Source organism: Eumetopias jubatus, unplaced genomic scaffold (genome assembly GCF_037043125.1).
Source record: "Eumetopias jubatus isolate StellerSeaLion01/CBP00866 unplaced genomic scaffold, mEumJub1_p1.0 scaffold_7, whole genome shotgun sequence".
NCBI lineage: Eukaryota > Metazoa > Chordata > Mammalia > Carnivora > Otariidae > Eumetopias > Eumetopias jubatus.
Genome location: NW_028274813.1, coordinates 113,054,340 through 113,078,593, shown reverse-complemented (window position 1 = coordinate 113,078,593; position 24,254 = coordinate 113,054,340). Strand labels below are relative to the sequence as shown.

The following is a 24,254-nucleotide window of genomic DNA, read 5'->3' as shown; positions in this document are numbered from 1 at the left end:
AAGAATGAAAATGTCTTTAGGTATCAAGACAGAAAAAGCAAATAAATTTGGTCTCAGGCCTCTCCTCATGAACATTTGATGCTGGAAGACAATGCAGCAGTCTAGAAAATTCTACAGGCAACATTGTGACCCAGGTATATTATACCGAGCGAAGGTATCATTCAAGTAGAACAGCAACTGATAGACATTTTCAATACCAAGAGGCTCTAGGAATTTAGACTGCTTAGTGACAACATCCATCCAATTAAGAGCTGAATCAAAACAAAGAATTTGCAAGAAAGAATGCCAAAGTACAAGGGCCAGGGCCATGCATGAGAGCCATCTTAACATAGAACCGACATAGGTAGATGGGAGTGGGCCATCCTGATCTTCTTCAGCAGAGACTCCATTACTACTGTCTAAAATGGAAGGGTTTCATTAAAAACAAATATAATGACTCTAACCTTTTAATGTATTAGCAATAGTTTTTGTTTTGTTTTGTTTTGTTTTTTGTTTTTGCTTACTCTTAGATATTTTAGGAAACATTTTAGGATGAAGAAATATTTCTTTCAAGTTTAGTTAGTCCAATTTTACATCAGTATCTTTTGCTTTTGTTAAAGTCAAGGGAAATTAAATTTATTATTGCTTAAATAGCATGGTTCCTTTCACTAATCCACTTCTGAGGGAAAAAACACTCTTGAGTTCTAAACAAGCAACTTGCAGAATCCTTTTTTGCACTTCAGCCTGGTTGTGAGTTGAGTCCTGCCTGAATGTAGAGGCCACAGCAGTGCCAGGAAATGTACACATAGTTTGCGGTCAGGAACCTGTGCACCCATTTGGGCCTTGGCTCGGACAAGATCCCCTATTTGGGTTAGCTCCCATCAATGCACTGGCCTCTTGCCTCATTTCTCCAGTGGGAACGGTTCTCTGTTCCTCAATAATCTTTCAAGAAGGTATGAGAATTAAGATGACAATCCAGGAAAAACAGCTCAAAAGACAGGAAAGTACTGTTATATTAACAATATTTGTATTAACTCCAACCAGAAGAACCCATTCTCTGTCCACATAGGGAAAGGGAAAGTTTTCTGTTGGAAAGGGACTGCCCAGGTGCCAAGGGGTTGGGGAGCTTCACTTGAGGCTGGCTTCAAACCTGTCCCCTGCACAGACAGGTGGCTGACCCAATCAGAAACACACTCAGACTAGGCTTAGAGTTCGGGAAGAGATTCTTGCTCCTTCCCGCTGGATTTGAGGATGACGGTGCATACAAGGGCCTTTGGAGCTGCTGTAATCATCTGGCAAGCAATAGGGAGAAAGCCTTCTGTGAATGGAGCTGACCTGGAGGAAAGCCACGTCCCAAGAAATACAGAGAAAATAGGGCCTGGTGCCACAGTTTGAATAACTAATCAAGTAGGGTCAGAAGCCAGCCACAACCTTATTCACTTCTTTTTTTTTTTTAATTTTTTTTATTATTATGTTATATTAATCACCATACATTACATCATTAGTTTTTGATGTAGTGTTCCATTCACTTCTTACAGAAGCCAGTCATTCATTTTTGCTTAAGCCACGAGATACAAATCTGTTACTGATTTACACATTTGTTTCAGTTGTAACTCATACAGACGACACTCCTCGACACTCCTCAATGTACAGCTCTCATGGCCCTTTAGCCACGCATTCAACCAAATCTACCTTGGAGCTCCACACCCCACCCCCCCCCACCTGCCACCAGGAAATTAAAAGCAGTTGCTCTTGGCGATGAAAACAAGTCCCCTGGGTGAGTTCATAGCAAAGTAGAAATGGATTATTTGACTGTGCCCTAACTCTGGCAGTAGCCTTCCTCCCGTCCATGTGGTGCTCCTGGGCCAGCTCTCAATCCCAGTAAGATCATCAATCCCCAGGGAGAGGTAATTTACTGGTAACTTCCACAGAGGGCACCGGGAAGGCCCCAGTAAGGCCGGGACGAGGAGGCCAGCCAGACACCTGCAGTGCAAACTTTCAGGAGGCACTTGCTTGGTTCATAAGCTCAGGGGGGCTCCTTAGGGTTGGTACCTGTGGTATGTGGCCTTCCTCCCCTGAGCCCTGACCCTCAGTGGCCCCATCAGGATGTCTTTTCCATTCTCTTCTCAGTTAGCAGCCCTTCCTTGCTACCAGCTCCGCCACTGCATGCTGTCTGCCTCTGCCCTGAACCTCCCCCTGGGCTGTCCAGCCTGCTTCTCCCTGACCTCTTGTGAATCACGCCAACTTCCGGTCTTGGGAACTCTAGCCCCAGGTTATGATCTCATCACACCTTTCAAACTGGATTAATAGGTCTTTTGTTTTTTTCCACTCAACTAATTCAAATGCTTTCTGGCTACAAAGCTTTGATGGCCCTGGACTAATTTCCTTACCCCATCCCAGGCAGAATCCACCTTGAGCACAGAGCTCTATGTAGGGCTCAAGCCCAAAACCCCAAGATCACAACCTGAGCCAAAACCAAGAGTTAGACGCTCAACCAACTGAGCCACCCAGAAGCCCCTCTGTGTATGATTTTTAGGCAATATGGTCAGGTTTTTGAAGCCATCCACATCGCCAAGCTTTGGGATCTGACACCCAGATATGGGTCTCAGCGCCACCTGCTGTCCTAGACCCATAATACTCTTGGGTGGAAGGCACTCCCCAGCACTCCCAAATAGGCTGGCAGCCACCTTGACCTCCAGGTCAGGCAGGCCCTGGGAGTGTGAGATTTGGGCCTTTTCCTCAGCCTTCCATCTCTGTATTCTTGCAGGCCTCACCCCCACCTGGACCATAGCCTCCGTCTCGTAATGGGGCTCCCTTTTCTCTGGTGCAGATTCTTTGCTTCAGTCTCTGCTGGGTACATATACCCAAGAGTATGGTGGTCAATCTCCTCAAATTCTTTGTGGAATGGGGTGAAATGTAAATAAGCATGCAGCCAAACAAACATACTGGCCTCCGGTCTCCCAAATTTACCCACTTCACAGAACCACAGTGCAGAGAGAGAATCTGATCCTCCCACCCTCCGCCTTAACACCCACCAGTGGCTTCCAACAGAGCCCCTCCTTGGGTCCCCGTCAAAGTTATGTTCCATAGGCCATTCACTGGTAAAACAAGGACTGCATGAAAAAGAAGCAAGCTGAGAACGTTTGTTCTCAGAATGATAGGATAGAGTCCTAACTCCAAGCAACCCCCCCCCCCACCGTGTCTTACTCCAGCTCCCCCTTTCGGCCCCTGCCTTCAGCCATCTCTTTACTTGCAATTCCTGAAATGCAGCAGACTAGTGCTTCTGCCTTTGTAGCTGCTGCCTGGCCCACCCCACCCCGCCCCTGATGCCATTTCTCCTTTCTTACACATCAGGCTAAATGTGACACCCTCTTGGAAGCTGCCTTCCCCAGCCAATGCCTTTTCTAAGACGACTCGCTTTTGCACCTGCGCTCCTCCTGCCCTTAACAAGTGACAGAGCACAGACAGCGGGTCAGCCCTGTGCCGAGCGGGGACAGAGGTAGAGGACGGTGTGAAACTACCCAAGCTCAGCGTGAGCAGGTTTCCTGTTGGCACTTTACAGCCTTGACGGTTAGTTGCAGATCTGGTTCTTCTACCAGACAGTGACCTCACAGAGCACCAGGCCTGTATCTGTTCCTAGTTATCCCCTAGTGCCTAGTGGACAGCCTGCCACATAGGAGGAAGTAGGCTGGAAAAACGTACTCCATGGAAGTGGCGATCAATGCCAGTGGCCCCAAGGCAGACACCGCCAGGCTGAGTTCTAAGTCTAAAGCCACCTCTGGTGCTGCTCCCCAGCCGAGTCCTAAATCAGCCCAGCGTCAAAGGATGGAGTGGTTTATTACTGCATCATGACCTGAAGAAAGCTGTGGGTTATTTATGGCACTGAAGTTTTGTGCAGAAAATAGAAGTTGAGGGTGTCCAGTAACCACTGGCAAACTGAAACAATGTGAATTGTGAGTGTCTGTGTATGATTTAAAAAAAAAATGTGTTTTATTTTTTTACTTAGTGAGAGAGAGAGTGTGCAAGCGTGGGTGGGGGGGGGTGGGAGGTGGGGGAGGGGCAGAGGGAAAAGGAGAGCGAGAATGCCAGGTAGAATTCACCTTGAGCACAGAGCCCTATGTGGGCCTCAAGCCCACGATCCCAAGATCATGACCTGAGCCAAAACCAAGAGTCGGATGCTCAACCAACTGAGCCACCCAGAAGCCCCTCTGTGCATGAGTTTTAGGCAATATGGTCAGGTTTTTGAAGCCATTCACAATGCTCAAGGGACTGGAATCCTGCCCTCTTGGCTGGACCAGCCTTGCCCATCGTACCTAGAGAGAAACCCACCCCAACCCCTACATCAAACCACTTGTAAGCTACTAACATCTTGTTTAGAAATAAGAAAGGGGACATCATTATAGGTATAAAGGGGATTTTTAAGAACTCAGGATGAACTGGAAAATTTTCCAGAAAATCTGACTCAAGACCCATAACAGACCAATACCAGGGAGAAAATCTACTCTTCAAAAAAAGTATCAGTTTCAGATAGTTTTTCAAGAAACTTCTATAAACCCGAACTACATGTGTTCTTTAGCTGTTCTAGAGGAGAGCAAAGAAATTATAGGAATAGGAATTTAACGTTGACTCAGTATTTAATATGTACCAGGCACTGTGCTAAGCAATTTGTGTTTGTGTGTGTGTGTGTGTGTGTGTGTGTATATATACCATGTTCAAAAAAGCTTACAAATTCATGGAAAGATATTAGTATAAAATGGGTCAAAAACCTTGAAAGAAATCATATGTATTCATAAAAATCAATCACATTTATAAATATAGACAATAGCCTAGATAAAACCGGGTTGAATGGACTCTAGTTATGAATTAAAATAATAGTATATCAGGACCAAATAGGGTTTTTCCTCCTGGGAATTCAAAAAATGGCTCAACATAAAGAAACACTGCTATATAATTCATCACACTGAAAGGTAAAAGGACACCTTCACAGAATCCCAAAGAACACCCATTCCTGAGTTAAAAATAAAACAAAATAGCAGCCACAAAAAAACTCTTATGCTAGAAGTGGGAGGCAACTTTCTGAATGTGATTTTGTAGTTACCTAAGGAAGCCAATAATAAACAGCAGAGTAAATAAGAAAAACTCTCATGAAAGCTAGGAATAAGATAAAATTGTCTTCTTTTCTTTTCTTTTTTTTAAAGTTGCCTTTTCTAACCACTTTCTCTCACTCTTCAATATTGTTCTGACGGTCCTAGCTAACAAAACAAAGCTACAAGGAGGTAATATGTGTAAATCCTGGAGAGAAAAAAAGTCTTTATTATTTGCAGATGACATGATTTGTTTACCTAGAAAATCCAAAAGAATCAATTGGAAAAACTTACAAGAATAAAAGAGCTCAATCAGATGGCTGATACAATAAATTAGGAGGATTAGAGGATGTTAATGATAACCAGCTAGAAACGGTAATGGAAAAGGTTTTACTCACAGGGTCATTAAATATTATAAATTTAACTATAATTAAAAAGTTCAAGAGGTATGTCCATAAAACTATAAAACTCAAAAGATATAATCAGAGATGAGGTCAACTCTCCCCACATTTTATATATTTTCAATCAAAATTCCAATGAATATGTAAGTTCTGAAATTGCATCAACTCTAAGACCATAAAAGCAAAAGCACTTCTGAAGAAGAATGGGAATTTGCCCTTGGGAATTCGTATGGCAGTAAGGATTAGCGTAGGAATAGTCAGATCATCAGCACAGAACAGATATTTACAAACATACCCGTGATTACTTGGGCATTTAGTACAGGATGAAAAGGGCATTTGAGATGAAGGCTAGAGTGGATTATCCAATAAAAGTTGTTGAGAGAACCAGCTTTCAATTTGGAGAGAAAAGCAAAGTGAGGAATCCTACTTTATACCACAAAGAAAAATAAATTCCATATGAATTAAAGATTCAATTATAAACATAAAACCATGAGATTGTTAAAACAGAATATAAGAAAAATATTTTTAACACTGGCCTGGGGAAAAAAAATCTTTCCTAGCATGATCGAAGCAGGATAGCATACAGGAAGAGACTGATGAACTGGATTCTATAAAACGAAACACTTAAACACAATCCCTCATAGGAAATGCAATGACAAAGGTCAACAGGAGAAAATGTTTGGACTGTTGGCTCTTGAAATTAGAGACTGATTTCTTGAAGAAAAAAAACCAAACAGGCGAAGGACCTAAATAGGCAATTCACAAATGAAGAAAAAAAAAACAATGGCCAATAAACATCTAAAAAGCCACTAAATCCAGGGGCACTTGGGTGGCTCAGTCGTTAAGCATCTGCCTTCGGCTCAGGTCATGACCGAGCCCCGCATCGGGCTCCCTGCTCCTTGGGAGCCTGCTTCTCCCTCTCCCTCTCCCCCTGCTTGTGTTCCCTCTCTCGCTGTGTCTCTCTCTGTCGAATAAATAAAATCTTTAAAAAAAGAAAAAAAAAAGCCACTAAATCTGAATCTTAACAGCAAACAGGAAAATCCAGGGCGCCTGGGTGGCTCAGTCGTTAAGTGTCCGCCTTCAGCTCAGGTCATGATCCTAGGGTCCTGGGATCGAGTCCCACATCAGGCTCCCTGCTCGGCGAGAAGCCTGCTTCTCCCTCTCCCACTCCCCCTGCTTGTGTTCCTGCTCTCGCTATCTCTCTCTCTGTCAAATAAATAAATAAAATCTTAAAAAAATAAACAAACAAGAAAATCCAAATTCTAATGTCTGTCTGTTGAGGAATCTGCCAGAAAGTCATTCTGGTAGAGCAGGTCGTAAAAGTCCCAGCCGGAAGCAAGCCACAGGAAGCAAGCCACACTGAGTTTTAGCAGTAGTACAGTTCTGAGTGTGTCCCCAAGGGGCAAAGAATACGTTAGCTACGCAGATCCCCAAACAGCACTGCTAAGAATCTTACAAGAGTAATCTATTGAGAGCAGGAAGAGTTCATGTACGTATGCTCCCTTTTTGGCTAAAAAGGGGGAAAATTAGAATTTATAAGACTATATACCCCTACCTGTGCATATATTCACAAAGAAACTCTGGAGACATTCAAAACTGGTAACAACGGTGAACTGTGGATGGATGGGGGGAGGGAGAAGTGGTAGGAATTAAGCAGATGGGGACAGAGTGAAATGGAGACTTTGCCCCCTCTCTTTATAAATTGTGTAATTTTTTGAACCATACAATTGTACTATCAAAAATTTTGAATTAAAATCCTGTGCTGTTTAATAAAAATAATTTTAACTGGATTCAATTGTTTTTTTTTTCATATAGGCATTCCAAGATACTACGGTGTTATGGTTTTGACTTTTCAGACAGAAACTACCTGCATCTCATTGAGAATCTAACCATATACCCACATTCCATGGCCAGGACATGGAAAATTCCACTGTAAGACTTTCTAAAGGGCAGTTTGGTAACATGTATCAAAGTGTAAAATTTTCATACCCCTGAATTGCAATGCCATTTCCAAAATTTACCCTGAAGAAATGATTGGATAAGTGCATAAAGATGATTCTGCAGCATTATTTATTACAGGGGGAAACTGTTTAGGATTACTATCCATTTGCAGGAGATAACATAAACCGTGGTCCCGGCCCCAGATGCTGCCGGTCTGCGGACCACACTCTGAATTGCAAGACCCTTGAAGCTCCTTATCCCACGTTCCCAGCTGCATGACTCTTTGGATCTCTGCTCCCTGCACCTTCTACCCGGCTCTCGGATGTGCCACCCCACCCCGGGCCGGCGGGCTCACCTCGTCAGCATAGGGGTGTGGTGGTTGGGGTTGGAGCAGAAGATGTTGTTGGACTTGCGCGTGCCGTCTAGGAATTCCCGCACCGACTGGCTGCGGAGCTCCGCCAGGGGCCGGGCCTCGTGCTTGAGGAACCACTGGTGCGCCTCGAAGCACTTGGCACAGAGGAGCCGCTCGCACTCGAAACACCAGAAGTCCGCAGGTTCTTTGCAGCGGGCGCAAATGGCCTGCGCGTCCACGATCTGCCTGTACACTGACAGGCGCCGCTGTAGACTCTCGAAGAAGATGTTATCCACGGCCAGCGAGTCAGTGCCTAGGGGCCCGGGTGCCTGGCAGATCGGGCACCGCATGCCCGGCACCTCCAGGCATCCTGAGCATAGCGTGTGCAGACAAGGCAGCAGCTTGGGGCACTTGGCTTCTACCTGGCAGCCCTGGCAGCGCAGGAACTGGAACTCCTCCTCCATGGCTTGCTGGGGGACCAGAGAGGTGGGGGTGAGGCCTGAAATCCAGGAGCTCCCACCCATCAGACCCGCTCCTGTGGCTGGAGGCTGGAGTGGGACTCCAGTATTCCATTCCGCGCAGTCCTTGGATGATACAAAACCCAGGCTTACCAGGACCACACTCCCCCACTTACTCAGGCCTTCCTGCTCTCACTCCACAATGTAGCATCAACTTCCCATAAGACAGAGTATTAGGCCCTAAGATCCATGGATGGATAAGATAAATCCCCGCCTTCATGGGACTCAGTTTAGAAAGGAGATCCATTAAGTGTATCTCATATAATATCATATAAAGTGCTTAATGTGGTTTGGTGGCTCCTCAAAAAGTTAAACACAGGACTACCATATAACCCAGCAATTTCATTCCTAGATATATATTTCCCAAAATAATGGAAAACAAGTACCCAAACAGATACTTGTACACCCATGTTCATAGCACTGTTATGCACAATAGCCAAAAGTAGAAATAACCCAAGTGTCCATCAGTAGATGAATGGATAAACAAAAGTGGTCTACACGTGCAATGGAATATCATTCAGCTTTAAAAAGGAAGGAAGGGGGCCTGATTGGCTCAGCTGGTGGAGCATGTGATTCTTGATCTCGGGCTTGTGAGTTCAACCCCCACGTTGGGTATAGGTTACTTAAAAATAAAGTCTTTACCAATAAATAAATAAATGAATAAATGAATGAATGAATGAATAAATAAAATGAAAAGGAAGGGCATTCTCATACATGCTATGAGAACCTTGAAGACATTTATGCTAAGCAAAATAAGCCAAACACAAAAGGATAAATATTGCATGGTCCGCTTATATGAAATCTCGACTAGGCAAATCCACAGAAAGTAGTTTGGAGGTTACCAGGAGCTGGGACAAGGCGGTAATAAGGAGCTACCGCCTAGGAGTACAGTTTCTGTTGGGGGTGATAAAAAAAATTCCGGAAATAGATGGTGGTGACGGTTACCCAACCTTGTGAATACAGTTAATGCCACTGACATGTACACTTAAAAATGGTTAAGTTTTTGGGGGCCTGGCAGGCTCAGTGAGTGGAGCATGCAACTCTTGATCTCAGGAAGTTCGAGCCCCACATTGGGAGTAGAGATTACTTACAAAAAATAAAATCTTTAAAAACATGGTAAGGGTAAGTTTTATGTTATGGATATTTTATAGCAAAAAAAAAAGTGCTTAATACAGTACCTGGAAGGAGTGTTCATAATTAGTTCTAATTATGAACTTAATAAATCCTAGTTCTAATAATGCAAATAATAAAAGTTACTGCAAGATGGTGCTTTCGTGAAGGGAAGCCAAAGGGCCTGGGAAAACATCGAGCAAGTGATGTAAGTAATTCCTTTGCGGGAGGAGGGCAGCTGGGGAGTTTTCCGGGAGCTGACTGAGGCAAGCTTCCAGGAGGAGGACCTAGTAAGCCCTTGTGGTCAAAGCGGGGAGGGGTGGGGGGCTGGGCACGCAGGGTGTTCCAAGAGAAGGATCCTGGAGGTATCCTAGTGGAGAAACCACCACAGGAGCTCTGAGGCCTTAGCCAAGGCACTTCTCTCATCTGGGCCAGTTTCCCACCTTCTGATCTGGGAACTTGGGTTTTGGTTTTCCACACCTGGGACATCCCCCTGGCTCCAGGCCTGCGCAATAGGGCTACTCCCGCCATTCTCCCTAATCTGTGCACCTTCATCTGAGGCAAGGGTTTAGGGGACGAGTCGCCAGGACGGACAGTAGAGTCCAGTCCCAAGTGTCACGGACCCTCAGCGTCCTGCCCCTTGTTCGTGGAGAATCCCAGCTGGGAGAGGCTCCCCTAACCCATCCTGTTGCCCTTTTCTACTCTCACGTACCCCTCTCTACCCCAGCCAAGAGGGTCAGGACCCAATGTCTGGTTTTCTCTCTGTGTCACTCTTTAAGGTACTTGGTCAAGTTACCCTCTCCCTTCCCACCTCTCCCCGCACCGTAGCAAATCAACAAAGCCTAAATCCCATCTCCCCAAACCCAGTAGTACCTCCGCAGGGCTGTGGCTGGGGCTGGGCTGATGGCCTTCGGAGACGGACTCCGGGGGAGGCATGGTGGGCGTGTGGGGCAGTGCGGGGTCTTGCTGGGGACCCGGAGATCGGGCGGGCTCAGGCTCCTGCTGCATGGATCACAGCACAGTTTCGATTCTTGGTTTTGAGCTTGAGAGGCGGGAGGGGAAGCGGAACGAGAGATGGGCGCCAGACGCCAGAGTCGGCCCAGCCCGTGCGAAAGGGGCGGTGCCCGCTCAGGGCCCGCCTCCCGAGAGGAAGTGAGACAGAGCGGAGGGGCGGTTCTAGGGGCGGAGAGGACGGCGGTGGGCTTTGAAGACACGCCCAGAGCCGGAGGGAGGATTGGGAGGAGACAGGACGCTCAGCTGACCTGGGGGTAAAGGGACCGTGGCGGAGCAGAGCGGGAGGGAGGCAGCGGCCGCCCTCGGCTTTGAGCCCGGCCACAGAGATGAGCCACAGGTGGCCCTGCTTTGGAAGAACTCCAGGTCTAATGGAAGAGCAGTTACCCAGAGGTTTTCACACAGTAGAGGGATTGGCTGGAAAGGAGATCCTCAGCCTGGACTTGAAGGAACTTGGGGTGGGGCGGGGCGGGGCGCGTTTGGACCAGCGTGTGCAAAGGCCTGGAGGTTTGAAACAGGAGAGTCTGTTTAGGAACTAGTTTTCGTTATTTTCAGATCTAAGAGGGGACCCATGAGCGGGATCAGGGCTAAGGAGATGGAACAGTTCTGTGGGTGACAGAGAATGAGTTTAGAACCCAGAAACATGACCCAACATGCATGCTGGGACGGTCACTCTGACAACCTAGGACAGGTAGCCTGGTCCAGGACAATGGCTGTGGGATGCAGAGGAGGGATCTGAGTCAGAGACACTGGGAGGACACTGAGTGGAGATGAGGAGCAAGACGATGCCTTGGGTGACAGTTGGAGAGGCTGGTGAGTCGGAGGCAGAGGGGTTAGGGAGGGAAGGGGGAGAGCTGGTGAGCAGGTATGAAGACAGTGAGGAGAGAGCAAGTTAGCTCTTGGCCAAAGGAGAAGCATGTCAGCTCCCAGCTGGTGAGGGGAGAAAGCACAACTCCAGGCAGCTTCACCGGGCCAAAGGCCCTGGCTTCAAACAGCAAACCATCCCGACCACTGTGCTAACTCCCGGGTACAATTCTGAGCTCAGTTCTGGCTTGGAGCAGACTAGGGATGGTGATGGGACCTTGCTCTTATAAAGCTTATCGTCTGGGTTGTGTGGGGGAAGGGAATGGCAGGGAGAGCCAACTTGCCAGGACTGTGTGAGGCCTGAGGAGCCTTACCCTATCCTCCAGCCTGATCAGTACCCTTAGGGCTTTAGAATCAGGCCATCAAACTAGGAAAAGCCAAAGATGCTGAGCAGCCCCTGCAGAAGGGACCTGGAAGAGTCACACCTGGGGGTGTTATGGGTCTGAGGAGGCAGGGCTGGCATGTGGCTGAGACAAGGAAAGCTTTATTAATTTCTTTGCTCACTTTGAAAGACACCCTGCCCCAACTCCATGTTGAAAATCAATGCTTCTCAGAGTAAATTTACCATTTGCATTTAGATTTTCTCAAGCCATGGAGAGGCAAGTTACCTCTAGGTCAAGTTACCTCTGGATCAAGGGGTGTGCTGTTTCTGGACCTTTGTGATACTCTGGAGGGCCTGCTCAGGGATGCTCTGTGCTATTGCCTCCTTCCTCACTCTGCTGTGCTCCCTGAGGTCTGCACATGAAAATTAATCTTTTTGTGCCAAAGTTCAGGCCCTCCCGCCCCACCTTGACCACAGTGAGGCTGACTGCGGGTTCATTCAACAAATAAGTATTGAGATCCATTCTGTGGGGCTGTGGGGACACAAGGAGGAATAATTTGCGGACAGTGCCCTGGGGAAACCCTAATTCTAGATAAGACATCCCGACACTCCCACCCCAGTGTGTGAGTTTGCAGCGGGAGTGCTGAGAAGGCTGGTAGCATTTCCTTGATTGTGGAGGAAATTCGATTCCTGAAAACCCACTCACAAAGCTCACTTTGCCATCCAGCTCTTTTTCCAAGGCCCCGCAGAGCAGGGAGGCACGACTCCTGCGGGCTCGGTCCTCCCCGCGCAGGGGGCGCTGTGGGATGGCGGGAGCCGGCCCGGCTAGCCGCCGCCTCCTGCGCCCGTGGCCAGTGAGACCGGAAGCGGCGGCCGGCGGGGGCGCGTCGGGTAGCGGCCGGCCTCTGTGTCCCGGCCTCGCCGCGCCCCTGTCAAGAGCCATGCTCGGCAGGTCCGGGTACCGGGCGCTGCCCCTGGGGGACTTTGACCGTTTCCAGCAGTCGAGCTTCGGCTTCCTGGGCTCGCAGAAGGGCTGCTTGTCCCCGGAGCAGGGCGGCGTGGGGCCGGGGGCCGGTGAGTGGCCGCCCAGCACAGCGGACCCGGGGCGGGGACCGGCTGGTACCCTCAGGAGTCAGCTGGTCTGGCGCCCTCGCATTCTAAGAGGAGGCACCGAGAGTGGCTACGATGTAGAGAAGGGCCTGGACCCGGCGTTGGGATGCTAGCGCTCATCTGCCCTCCCTAGGGCTACTGGGCTCCTGGCCCGGAGCTCTCTCGTCTTCTAACAGGCCTCATCCCCTCATTTCTCCTCTCGGCTCGTATCAGCCCTTTAAGCCTGGGAACGGATTTCAAATTCCCATTTTAAAGGTTTATTTATTTGAGAGAGAGGGAGGGAGGGTGGGTGGAGGGACAGAGGGAGAGAATCTCAAGCAGATGGGGCCAGATTTCAGGGAGTGAGATCACAACCTGAGCAGAAACCTACAGTCGGCAGATTCACCGATTGGGCCATGCAGGAGACCCCTCAAATTCTCATTTTGACCAGAAAGAACCCAGAGTCTAGGCATGGGAGGTCACCACCTCTCTAAGGGCGCTTGGCCACAGAGAAATGGCAGAATCTTCATCCTAGGAGTACTTCTAGGTGCCTGAAGCTTAAGCATCTGCCTGTTTCCTGGTGGATATGGCCAGGCCCTCAGCTGCCTGTTTTGTCAGCTTTGGTCGTCTCTTGCTTCAGAGCCTTGAGGAATTCCCTTGGTCCCCGTGCCAGATCCCACATGCCTCAGTCTGACAAGCAACCTCTGGAGGATTTGGTCTCTCCTGACCTTCCTGTAATGACAGCTGACCCTCTCCAAGGCTTCCTTTCCTGCAGGGGCCACAGGGGTCAGAGCCAGACAGGAAATGTCCTGAGGCTTGGAGAGCCCAGAGGGCATGGAGTTCCTGGGAGGACCGAGCAAAAACTCCTGTCTACTTCCTCCCCAGGCTTGGGAGGGGAAAGAGAGCAGAGGATGATAACCATGCTAGATTCTGGGGCTTTCTAAGCTCCACTTTCATCCTGGGCTCTTGGTTCTCCAGGGGCCAGGACCTCTGTCTCAGATGAGCCTCATCTTCCTAGTTCCCATCTCCTACCCCAAGCCACTTCAAGTTTTACTTGAATTTGATAGTCCTTAGGGCATTTAAAGGGGGGGTGAGTTGTGAGCTAGGGAAGAACATCTTCGCCCTCACTGGTTCCTAGTGAGCCATTAATGCTTTATCACTTTAGGCTAAGGCATTATCTCCAAAAGGATGCCCTGAAAGCACACTTCTGGGGGTGATGGTAGAGGAGGAATGTGTTCTGCCACCAGCATTCAGTTCAACCCAGCACAGTGTTTACCGATGCCCGGGTGCTCCTGGCTCTCATACCTGGGAGGCACTATATATCAGACAAGAGACTTGATCCAGATACCCGGCAAGGAGAGCATCACATGGATTGGCTTCTCAAATCTAATGGCTGTTGCCTAGCAGAGACTTGGCCCTGTGGAGGTGGGACTTGAGGCAGGTTAGTTTTGATGTGCGGGAGGAGGGAACATGCTTAACTAGCATCTGGCTAAAGACAGGAATTAGGTAAGGAGGCAACAGAGAGCCCTCAGAGGACGAGCCGCCGAAGGGGGAGGTGGGCAAAAGGTGCACTTGACCAACTTCACTCAGCTTGCTGCTGTCCTGCCAGAACCAGTTGGCGTTCCTTGACTGCCTCTGCTCTCTTGTCCCCAGATGCACCTCAGAGCTGGCCCTCCTACTTCTGCCACAGCCTCATCAGTTTCCTGGGGTTCTTGCTGCTGCTGATCACCTTTCCCATTTCTGGCTGGTTCGCCTTGAAGGTAAGGCTGGCTGGGTCAGACTCTAGGGGGATTGGGCCCCACTCTCCATCCTCTGTCCCCTTCCCCTAAATATCACATTATCACACCCAATGAAATGGGCCGGTCGAGGATTGTTCATTCATATCTTTTAGATGAGGAAACAGGCTCAGTTTTCCCCAAAGTCATACTGGGAGCCAGTGAGTGGTAAACAAGCCTTCCCAAACTCCCAAGTCCTGGGGTCTGGACACTGGCTTTAAGGTGCACACAGATATCTTTGCCACACCTTCCTTTCTTTGGGTTAGGCTAAAATTTGAACTGAAAACTACTCCACTTGGCCCAGCAGGTAATGAATAATAGGAATTCAGGCCTGGTTTTTAGCAAGGGCTGGTGCAGAGGGGAAAGCCTTGAGCTATACTTAAGGATCATATCTGAGAGCTGCAGTGAAGGTGAAAGCCCAGGCAGGCCTTGCCCTTTGTGTTGCCCTCGGCAACAGTCAACTTTCTAGAAAGCCTTTGGGTTTGGTGTGGTCTAGAAGGAAGTCTTTAGAACGTACTAAATCCTAGTCCTAAAAGTGCCACTGAAACAAATACTGTGTGACCTTGGGCAAGTCACCCTCTCTGGGCCTTCATTTCTCAATTTGGACCTATTTACTTCTAAAGTTGGCAAAGTCCTTTGCTTGGGGTTGGAACTGCATTCAGAACTGCATTCAATTCTTGCCTGTTTCACTCGGGCTGTGTGATTTTTGAGCACATCATTTAACCTCTCAGAGCCTTGGTTTTCTCTTCTAAAAAGGTCTAAGGATAGCTGACACTGACCAAGGCAAAGGAGAGAGAGGGGTGGGGGGTACCTGAGCAGATGCCATTGTCAGCCTAGGCCCAGTACTTTATCCCTTTCCCTTACCCTCATGAACAGATTGTGCCCACCTATGAGCGGATGATCGTGTTTCGACTGGGCCGGATCCGCACCCCTCAAGGGCCTGGCATGGTTCTACTCTTGCCCTTCATTGACTCCTTTCAGCGGGTGGATTTGAGGACACGAGCTTTCAGTGTCCCTCCCTGCAAGGTGAGGAACTTTTCAGCTCCCCAGACAGAGGGAGTGGGGGCTTGTGCAGAGTGATTGTGGGAGCCAGTACCTTGGTGTATGAGTAGCCCTCAGGGGTAGGGTGGCAGAAGAAACCAGAAAGTTGAGGATGGAGGCTGGTAGGACATCCTTGCTCAGTGTACCTAATGACATGCACTTGGGGACATGATTTTCCCCTTGAGGAGCTAGGTACCAGGAGGGTGGGTCAAGCTAGGTGGTCTTGGTGGGCCTGACCTCCCTACAGCACCAGCCCCTTGAGTGTCTCCTCTTTCACGACCTTCCCCAACAGTTGGCCTCTAAGGATGGGGCTGTGCTGTCCGTGGGGGCCGATGTCCAGTTCCGCATCTGGGATCCGGTACTGTCTGTGATGACTGTGAAGGACCTGAACATGGCCACGCGCATGACGGCCCAGAACGCCATGACCAAGGCCCTGCTCAAGAGGCCTCTGCGGGAGATCCAGATGGAGAAGCTCAAGATCAGCGACCAGCTCCTGGTAGGCAGCTCCTCACGTGGTAGAGGTCAGTGGTGGGTCCTGGGCTTGGCTCTGCCTGCCAGGGCACTTTGAGCAAAGCACCAGATTGCTCTGGGCCTCAGTTTACCATATGTTCCAACCTTGGAGGAGGCTGCGGTCTGGGTGGGACTGAGGAACAGAAGATGGGTGCAGCCCATAGTGGTCTTGGGCAAGCCTGTCTTGGAGAGGCACAGGGGCCCTGAGAGAGGAGTGGCCTGACCTAGATTCTGGGGCCCTGCCTAACTGCTGGGGTTTCACCCTTCACTGCTCTGCAGGCGTTGCCATGACAACGCTGGGCCTCACAGGCAGGCGGGTGGGTGAAAGGAGCAGGGGCCCTCCTGGCACAGTCACCTTCTGGGGAATTCCGTGCTCCACAGGGCAGCATGTGCATCTTGGGGGCTTTGTGTTCCTTGTTTAGAACAGAACAAAGTGACACAAGGGCATTTAGACCTTTTTCCTGCCTCTCCATGTGTGAGTAATTACACCAGAATTCCCCTTGCATCCCTTCTGTGACAGGATAGGGTGGAAATGTGGCATGTGTCACCTGAGGCAGCCTGTCCCCTGCTCCCCATGCTCCCCTTGGGCTTTCTCCCGTGTCCTGGTGGACCTGAGTGAGGTTTCCCCTTAGTCCCCTTGGCTCTGTTTTCCCCTGGGGACCTGGGGTTCGAGGACGGGCGGGGTGGGGTAATGCCAGTGCCGGAGGTCCCAGTCCCCTCCGGAAGTGAACCAACCCCGTGGGGGAAACTGCTGAGGAGAGGGTAGTGTGCTCGTGACGCTCGCTCTCACGTGCTGAGCGTTTTAGAGTTTACAAGTCCTTTCACTGCCCACGTGTATCCACTTTACATTTTGCTGCGAGAGGGCCGATATTGTTTTATTTTGGAGGGAGGAAACTGAGGGCTCAGAAGTTATTTGTCACCCCCCAAGAACCATGGTCAAGGGCAGAGCTGGCCCAGAGGCAGATCACCTGCCCTCCCACCCCCCCCACCCCTCAATCCAGCACTCCATCTTCTACAATTGATAACAAATTGGTAACTGCTTTTATTTATGAAACTACATTCCATTTTAGTGTACTTTTCAGAGGAGAAAGCTGATCTCAGCCTTATTACTGTAAGGGGCTGGTCAGGGAAGAAACCAGAACACCAGGCATGTTGTGCAACAGAACTGAGAGAGACAGTTTGGGGGAAGTCGGTCCCACACCAGGATGTTAGTCACTTAGGGCCTGTTGCCCAGATGGAATTGGCTCCTGGTAGAGTGGGGTCAGTGCCTATGGTTACAACGAAGTCTCGGGAATGCCAGCCCGCCTCCCAGGAGCCAGGGGCAGGCGTACATTTCTCATTCTCACTCCCTTTTCTGCCTTCGCTTCCCTGGAGGGACACACACTCCGCACTCTCCCTTGCTGGACCCTCCTTAGCTGCTTACTCTTCCCCCAGGCCTATTGCTTCCGTTCACTGCTCACCCCACACCACGTCCCCCTGCTGCAGCCTGGCCTCTTCCTCCGGGGGGGGGGGGGGGCAAACACTCCAGGACAGGAACCGTTTCAGCTCCTCCAGCGTCACCCCTTCAACCTCCTTGCCATCTGCGCTCTTTCCCCCGCCTCACTGCAGGCGGTGCTTCCTCTGAGGCTCCTCCCTGCGCTCCCTGCGTGGGCAGTGCTCTGGGTTTGGGGCTCAGCTCTTGCTCTGTTAGTCCTCCTTCCGCTCCTTCCTGTGTGGGCGTGGGCGCAGGCTCTCTCTGCACCCCCAGCCCCTGACAGCTCTCCCCCACCTCTCCCCGCCTCTCCCTGGCCCTGCCCACCCCTGTCCTCAGTCTAGGCTTCCTCCAGACTCCTAAGACAGCAGCATGACCTCCCTCCTGCTAGCTCCCCGCTCTTCTCAATCCTATGCTTGCTTCACCTAGTGGGAGCCTCTGACTCTGTGCACCCCCCTCCCCCTCCCTCTCTCGGATCCTCTGCTTCCCTTGGCTTCCGTTATTCCGCTCCGGCTTTTCCTCCTCCCAGATCACTCCTGGTTACTCCTTGCTCTCCTGCCCTTCAGTTTCCAAGTTTCCATCAATGGCCTCTTTTTGCCTGGGACCGCCCGGGAGGGCTCATCCGGCCAGGCTTCGTGCTGCCTCTGGACACTGATTGTTTACAACCCTCTGCTCCAGCCCCACTCCTGTGACCTCGACCCCATTTATCCAACCGCCTGGTGGACAGTTGCTGTTGCATAGACACCTCGAGCTGATTATGTTAAAAAAAAAGTCCTCTTCCTTCCTCTAGCCACCCCCAAGTGTGTGTGTCCCTTTGTGCTCACGATCCGTGCAGGAGCCCACACCAGAAAGCCAGCCCCTCTCCGCCGTCCGTCACTGCACAGCCAGGCGGCCACCACACTTACTGCTTGTTTCCCTGGTGTCTTGCTGTAGCTTAATAGAGTTGACAGAGTTGTGCTCTGTCCTCTGCTTATCTTGGCCTCACAGCCACCTCTCTTTCTGACACCAGACCTGCCTCATTTCTGCTTGCACTTTGAAACAATGGCCCACGCGGTCTCCATGTCTCCACCCTCAGCCCCCTTCAATCCAGTGTCCACAGAGCAGCCAGGAGGATCTTCCTAACAATCAAGTCTGCTGTCACCCCCCTGTTAAACTCCTCTCCGAGGCTCCTCATGTGCCAATAAATCCGAGTGAGCCAGAGCCACCCACATCTGAGCCCTCAGCTGTCTCCAGTCTCCCAGCCCACACTTGAGGGTCTAGCTAAATGGAACCGTGGTTACTCACACTTCCCCAGACATTCCAGGTTCTGTCTGGGCTTTTGTACATGCTGTTTCCATTGACTGAAAAAGTCCTTGTGGGGTTCCCAGACCCAATTCCAGTGTGTGAAAGGGGGGTTTCCACACACACAACACCACGCAATTTTTGGACACCAGTAGGGTATCCCGAGAATTCAAGTCAATTCTGACACTGTCTACCCAGAGACAGCATCAGATCCCATGGGTTAAGGTCTCAGTCCCACAAGACTGCTCCCCATTCCTTACTAAAGATGTCAGTCACAAGCCCCAGGCTGTTACCTATGCTTCTGACCAACCAGCTCCAGATTGGGGGTTCCAGCAACTTCCCTGGGTTTTTTTTGCTAGAGCAGCTCACAGAACTCTGGGAAACACTTATGCTTACCAGTTTACTAAAGGATATGATAAAAGGTAAGAATCAACAGCCAGACAAAGAGACACACAGGGTGAGGTCGGGGGAAGGGGCACAGAGCTTCCATGCACTCCCCAGGCACCCCTCTCTCTGGCATTCACCGGTCTGGAAGCTCTGGAACCCAGTCCTTCTAGGAATTTTATGGAGGCTTCTTTGCATACTGAGGATCAAGTCATTGGTCATTGTTTGGGGTGGGACTGAAAGTTCCAATTCTCCAGTCACATAGTTGGTCCTTCTGGCACCCAGCCCCCACCCTTGAGTGGGGTCCAAAAATCACCTTTCTTACCATCACAAAAGACCCCTTTATCATTCTCCTCACAAGCAATTCCAAGGGTCGGAGGAGCTATGAGTCAGGAACAAAGACAAATATATAGAAGTATATTTTATCAGTTAAATGATCAAATGCATATTTCTTTTTTTTTATAAAGATTTTATTTATTTATTTGACAAAGAGCGAGAGAGGGAATATAAGCAGGGGGAGTGCGAGAGGGAGAAGCAGGCTTCCCGCCGAGCAGGGAGCCCGATGTGGGGCTCGATGTGGGGCTCAATGCGGGCTCGATCCCAGGATCCTGGGATCATGACCTGAGCCGAAGGCAGACGCTTAACGACTGAGCCACCCAGGTGCCCCCAAATGCCTAGTTCTTATAAATCACAGCACTGCAGTCTTCCTTCTTGCTCTACTCTTTGGCTGGGATGACTCCACTCCTCCTGGTGTCATTGCCCACTCCCTGGACCTCCAGGGGTCAGGCCTGGTCGTAGTTGCTCACGCCAGCTGCTAGGTTGTATATTGTCCTCTGCACTCCCCAGGAGGGAGCCTGGCCCAGGAGGGGGGCTGTGGCACCTCCAGCCCGAAGAAGGTGCTCCCAGAATGGCTTTTTGATTTAATTCCGTTTCTCGGCACGTTGTTTGCCAGCTGGAAATCAATGATGTGACCAGGGCGTGGGGGCTGGAGGTGGACCGAGTGGAGCTGGCAGTGGAGGCCGTGCTCCAGCCCCCCCACGACAGCCCAACGGGGCCCAGCTTGGACAGCACCCTCCAGCAGCTGGCCCTCCGCTTCCTGGGAGGAGGCCTGTCCTCCGTGGCGGGAGGTGCTTCAGCCCCAGGGTCAGGTGAGGAGCCCTGGGAAGAAGGGGAGGTGCTCCCGGGGTGCTTGGCTCCATGTCCTGCGCATGCTCAGCTTTGCTCCCCGTTCCCTTAGCTGAGCGCCTTTGAGCAGTGCACACCTGCCCAGCTGCTCAGGCCTCCCCCACTGCTAGAGCCGACGGGAGCTGAGGCAGTGAAAAGAGCCCAGCTGTCTGAATGCGTAGAGGCCTTTGGGAGCCTCCGTGGGAGGAAGAGACAGCACCCAGAGTGTGAAAGCTGAAGGGCTGCTGCTTAGCCGAGGAGGAAGTCGAACTCAGGCCTGAAGGGCGTATAAGAGGGAGCTGCCATGAGACGTGCAGAGGTCACAGTGAGCCTGACCTTGGCAGCACACTGACTTTCTTCTCTCTGCTTCCTTCCCCAACTCTGTTGGCCACCCCCAGCAGACACCTTGGAGATGGTGAGCGAAGCTGAACAGCCTGCCCCTCACGTTGGTGCTGGGCCCAGCCCAAAGCAGCCCGTGGCCGAGGGCCTGCTGACTGCCCTGCAGCCCTTCCTGTCGGAGGCCCTGGTCAGCCAGGTCGGGGCCTGCTACCAGTTCAATGTCATCCTGCCCAGTGGTACCCAGAGCATCTACTTCCTCGACCTCACCACAGGTGCCCCTGCCTTCCCTGCCCCCGCCTTCCCAGCCAGGTCGCTTGTAGCCAACCCCACCACCCCTGTGGTCCTTTTTAAAACTGCTCTCTGCTCCTGCAACAGTTTAGAGGGAACCCGTAGCAGTCAGGGGCTCCGACAGCATGTGCAGACAATGACAATCCGGGCCTTTGTCTCCCTGCCCTGTCCCCTTGAGCAGGACGACTCCGACGGCTGAGCCCCCTACAGCCAGAGTCCCGCACACAGGGCAGGCCTGCTGCATCCAGGCTCTGTGCTGAGCACATGCAGTGCTCACCTGCTTCTCGCTGCGAGTCTCTGATTCAGGGATGATCGTCCTCCCCATTTCACCAGTTTGGAAACTGAGGCCTGGAGTGGTCACGCAGCCAATAAGACTTGAACTCAGGGAAATAGAACCTGAACACTTAACTATTACTTTCCACTCCTCCCAGTGGGACGTGCTAACCGGATCTTCCCCCTGCTGCATAGCCATCCCCCCTACTAATGCTCAATTTTTCTTTCCCTCCACAGGGCACGGGAGGGTAGGACACGGGGTGCCTGACGGCATCCCGGATGTGGTGGTGGAGATGGCGGAAGCGGACCTGCGGGCCTTTCTGTGCAGGGAGCTGCGGCCCCTGGGGGCCTACATGAGTGGGCGGCTAAAGGTGAAGGGTGACCTGGCCATGGCCATGAAGCTGGAGGCTGTCCTCAGGGCCCTGAAGTAGCAGCTTTGGCTGACTGTCCATAGCCCAGCCCCAAGTCTGGCATCAAGCCAGGGGGGCATCTTGGAGGAGGAGGCACTGGTGCCACACCTTGGATTGTTGAGGCCCTGAGAAGTTCGAGGCTCAGCCAGGAGCCAATGAATAGAGACTGGGCAGACACCAGAGGCTGGGAGACATGGACAAGCCTTTGCCCATCCTGGTCCCTGGCTGACTGCCCCGCCCTGAGCCGGGTACACACAGTGATGACAAGAGGGCCAGGCCTGCTCCACTCTGCTGGCTAACTGACTGGAGAGGCAGGGCCCGCAGAAACAGCCTGACTGCAGCGGGTTTGGTCCCAGCGTGAGGGAGCCAAGCATGTGGCTCAGGTCCCAGCTCAAGTGGGGATCAGAGAGGGTGAGTGGGGGAGAAGGAAGGCAGCCACCAAGGAGAGTCACTGCAGGGCAGGGATTCGGGGATCGAGTTGGGCCTGCCTTCCTGGTTGTCGTCTAGGCCCAAGTCAGTGTGCAGGGGGGATGGAAGAGTGTGGGGCCTTCTCCACCTCTGGCCCTGCTCCTGAAGATGTCTTGACTCATCTACCAGCTCCGTCTTGCATGCCTGACGGGCTGGGGCCCAGGGCAGCATGTAGGAGAGCCCTGTTCCTGTGCTTTTTACCAGAGGTTTGCAAACCACCAATAAATGTGCTGTTTACAATGTATTGAAGAGAAGTGGGGGCACGGGGGTGGGTTGGGGGGTTCCCGAGGCCATGCCCTTACTGCCACCGGGCAAGGATGAGGGCTGGGAGGCTGACACACCCTTAATATATGCATGTGAATCACCCACAGTTCCCCTTCCTGCCAAGGGTTTCAGAGACCCTGGGGCAGGTGTGGGCTCTTCTGTTCCTCTTTGGGGTAAAAGTTCGCCAGGAAAGAGAGGGTGTGGGTGTGTCCGGGCTGGTCCTGCAGACACCCTCCCAAGGGGCAGGGTGGGGGGTCTGATCACGTTCAGCAGAGGAATCAGGGCTGCTGTCAGCTCCCTGTCTTCCCCCTGGGGTCCCTGTTTCTCCCCCAGCAGAGGGGAAGGAAACAGAAGGAACTGGGCCTGGAGGCCCGGCCAGGGGGGCTTCAGCCCTGGGAGCCCGGCCCAGCTTTCTGCTCCAGTGCTCTAGCCCAAACCCCAGGGACCCCAGGGAAGGGGCCTTTTACTTCTTCAGCCCTAAGAAATGAATCTCACTTCCTGGAAAGGCTTGTGAAAAAAGAAACCCACAGAAATCGGGACCACCCCTTTGCTAAAGAGCCTTGTCCTCTGGCACCAGGCTGTTCCCCTTGGGGCTTCTCCAGGCCCCCTGGCACCAGGCCCCATCTAGTTTTCCCCTTTGCTCTTGCCAGTGCTTGCCTTTTCCCTCCTCTGGTAAGTCCTCTTAGTGTGGACTGTGTGGCCTTGGGGTTCAGGTTTCAGCTCCAGGGCCCCCACCTTGGAGGGTCAGAGCCCCGGCCAGCTGCCCCCACCAGCTCTGCCCTCAGCCAGAGGCTCCCTTCCCTGCAGTCCCTCCCGCCCCCACCAGCCACTCTCCCCCACCACCCTCAAGGCCTAGTAGGGCACGGTCCTCCGCTCTCCACTGAGCCCCCTTCTACGTTGGGGCTGTCGCCATTCCCCACTGCCTGTGTCACCGTTCCTTGCATCAGTGCCTGTCTTCCCTGCCAGACTGTGAGCTTCGTATATGAGCTGTTCCTTCCTCCACGGCGGCACGCAGTGTATCAGGAGTTTATGGGAAAGCCCCACATCTTCCTCATGAAAGCTTAGAAGAAATCGAAACTCAGATTATTTTTGTGGGCGTGGGAAGATCGACAAAACGTTTACAGGAAACTGAATCTTCTGAATGTCTATATAGGTGGGGAGTAAGGCCTACCACTAATTCCCGGTGTTGAGGGCCACTCATTCCTTGGTGAGGCCAGCACTCCAGGAAAGGGAGCCCACAGGTTCAAGGGCCCCTGGGCTTTGAGGACTGAGAAGGCCTCGGAGTCTGCTGGGGAAGGCAAGGGGCACTTAACAGCGGTAGGGAGGGAGGGAGAGGGTGTCAATCGTAGGAGGCTTCCCTGAGGAGGTGATGCCCTTATGCCCTTGCAGCCACAGGGCAGGGTGATGAGAGAAGAAAAGAGACGGGGCAAAGCATGCCACAGAGGGGACAGCCCCTCTGTCCCCTCTGCGAGGGGGGGGAACAGCTGGAAGAGGCAGCTGAGCACCTCTGATTTCAGGAACTGGAACCTGAAGTATGGGGGTGTGCACGTGGATTTGGGGGAGAGGGGATAGTGTAACGCTGGACCATGTGCGTGCCTGCACTGAACTAGGCTTGCTGTATATTGTTTTTTCCCTTGAGACAACCTTATGAATAATAAGTAAAATGCTCACATTGACATGTGTAATGTATTATTTTGATGTTATTTAAAAAATAAGTAAATTTTGAATAGCTAGTACAGTCACGTCCTTCAAATTTTTTTTAAAGATTAAAAAGGGATACTATTAAAATTGTCCCTCATACTCCTGACTCATCCACGTATTTCCCACACCTTCCTCCAAACAAGTATCCACTGATACTAGTTTGTTGGTTATTCCAGAAGTTTTTTTTTTATGCATATACAAGAAAATCCAAATA

General features: G+C 51.3%; 2 protein-coding genes across 12 annotated transcripts in view; one reads left to right on the top strand and one right to left on the bottom strand.

The window, feature by feature from the left end:
• The window catches only part of PML (PML nuclear body scaffold), a 40,659-nt gene extending 30,179 nt beyond the window's left edge, over window positions 1-10,480 (bottom strand). For 2 of the 6 annotated variants that reach the window (XM_028100335.2, XM_088024887.1), the window contains exons 1-2: window positions 10,259-10,478; window positions 7,761-8,227 (exon numbers count right to left, since the gene is read on the bottom strand). In XM_028100335.2, the coding sequence (XP_027956136.2) occupies window positions 7,761-8,227; window positions 10,259-10,393 (602 nt within the window). In that variant the 5' untranslated portion in view covers window positions 10,394-10,478. Of the gene's footprint in view, window positions 1-7,760; window positions 8,228-10,258 lie in introns of all 6 variants that reach the window. The other 4 variants (XM_028100337.2, XM_088024888.1, XM_088024886.1 and 1 more) reach the window with 3 other exon arrangements.
• A 222-nt stretch (window positions 10,481-10,702) lies between these two features.
• Window positions 10,703-24,015, top strand: STOML1 (stomatin like 1). Of its 6 annotated transcripts, none has more exons than XM_028100178.2 (7): window positions 10,703-10,762; window positions 14,325-14,431; window positions 15,323-15,472; window positions 15,780-15,983; window positions 20,086-20,281; window positions 20,696-20,908; window positions 21,435-24,015. In XM_028100178.2, the coding sequence occupies exons 1-7, from the start codon at window positions 10,726-10,728 to the stop codon at window positions 21,626-21,628; spliced, it is 1,101 nt and encodes a 366-aa protein (XP_027955979.1). In that variant the 5' UTR covers window positions 10,703-10,725; the 3' UTR covers window positions 21,629-24,015. The 6 variants fall into 6 exon arrangements, with proteins under 6 accessions (XP_027955979.1, XP_027955978.1, XP_027955977.1 ...); XM_028100177.2 differs by lacking the exon at window positions 10,703-10,762 and adding an exon at window positions 10,941-11,209; XM_028100176.2 differs by lacking the exon at window positions 10,703-10,762 and adding an exon at window positions 12,465-12,656 and having other exon boundaries at window positions 20,699-20,908.
• The last annotated feature ends 239 nt before the right edge of the window (window positions 24,016-24,254 follow it).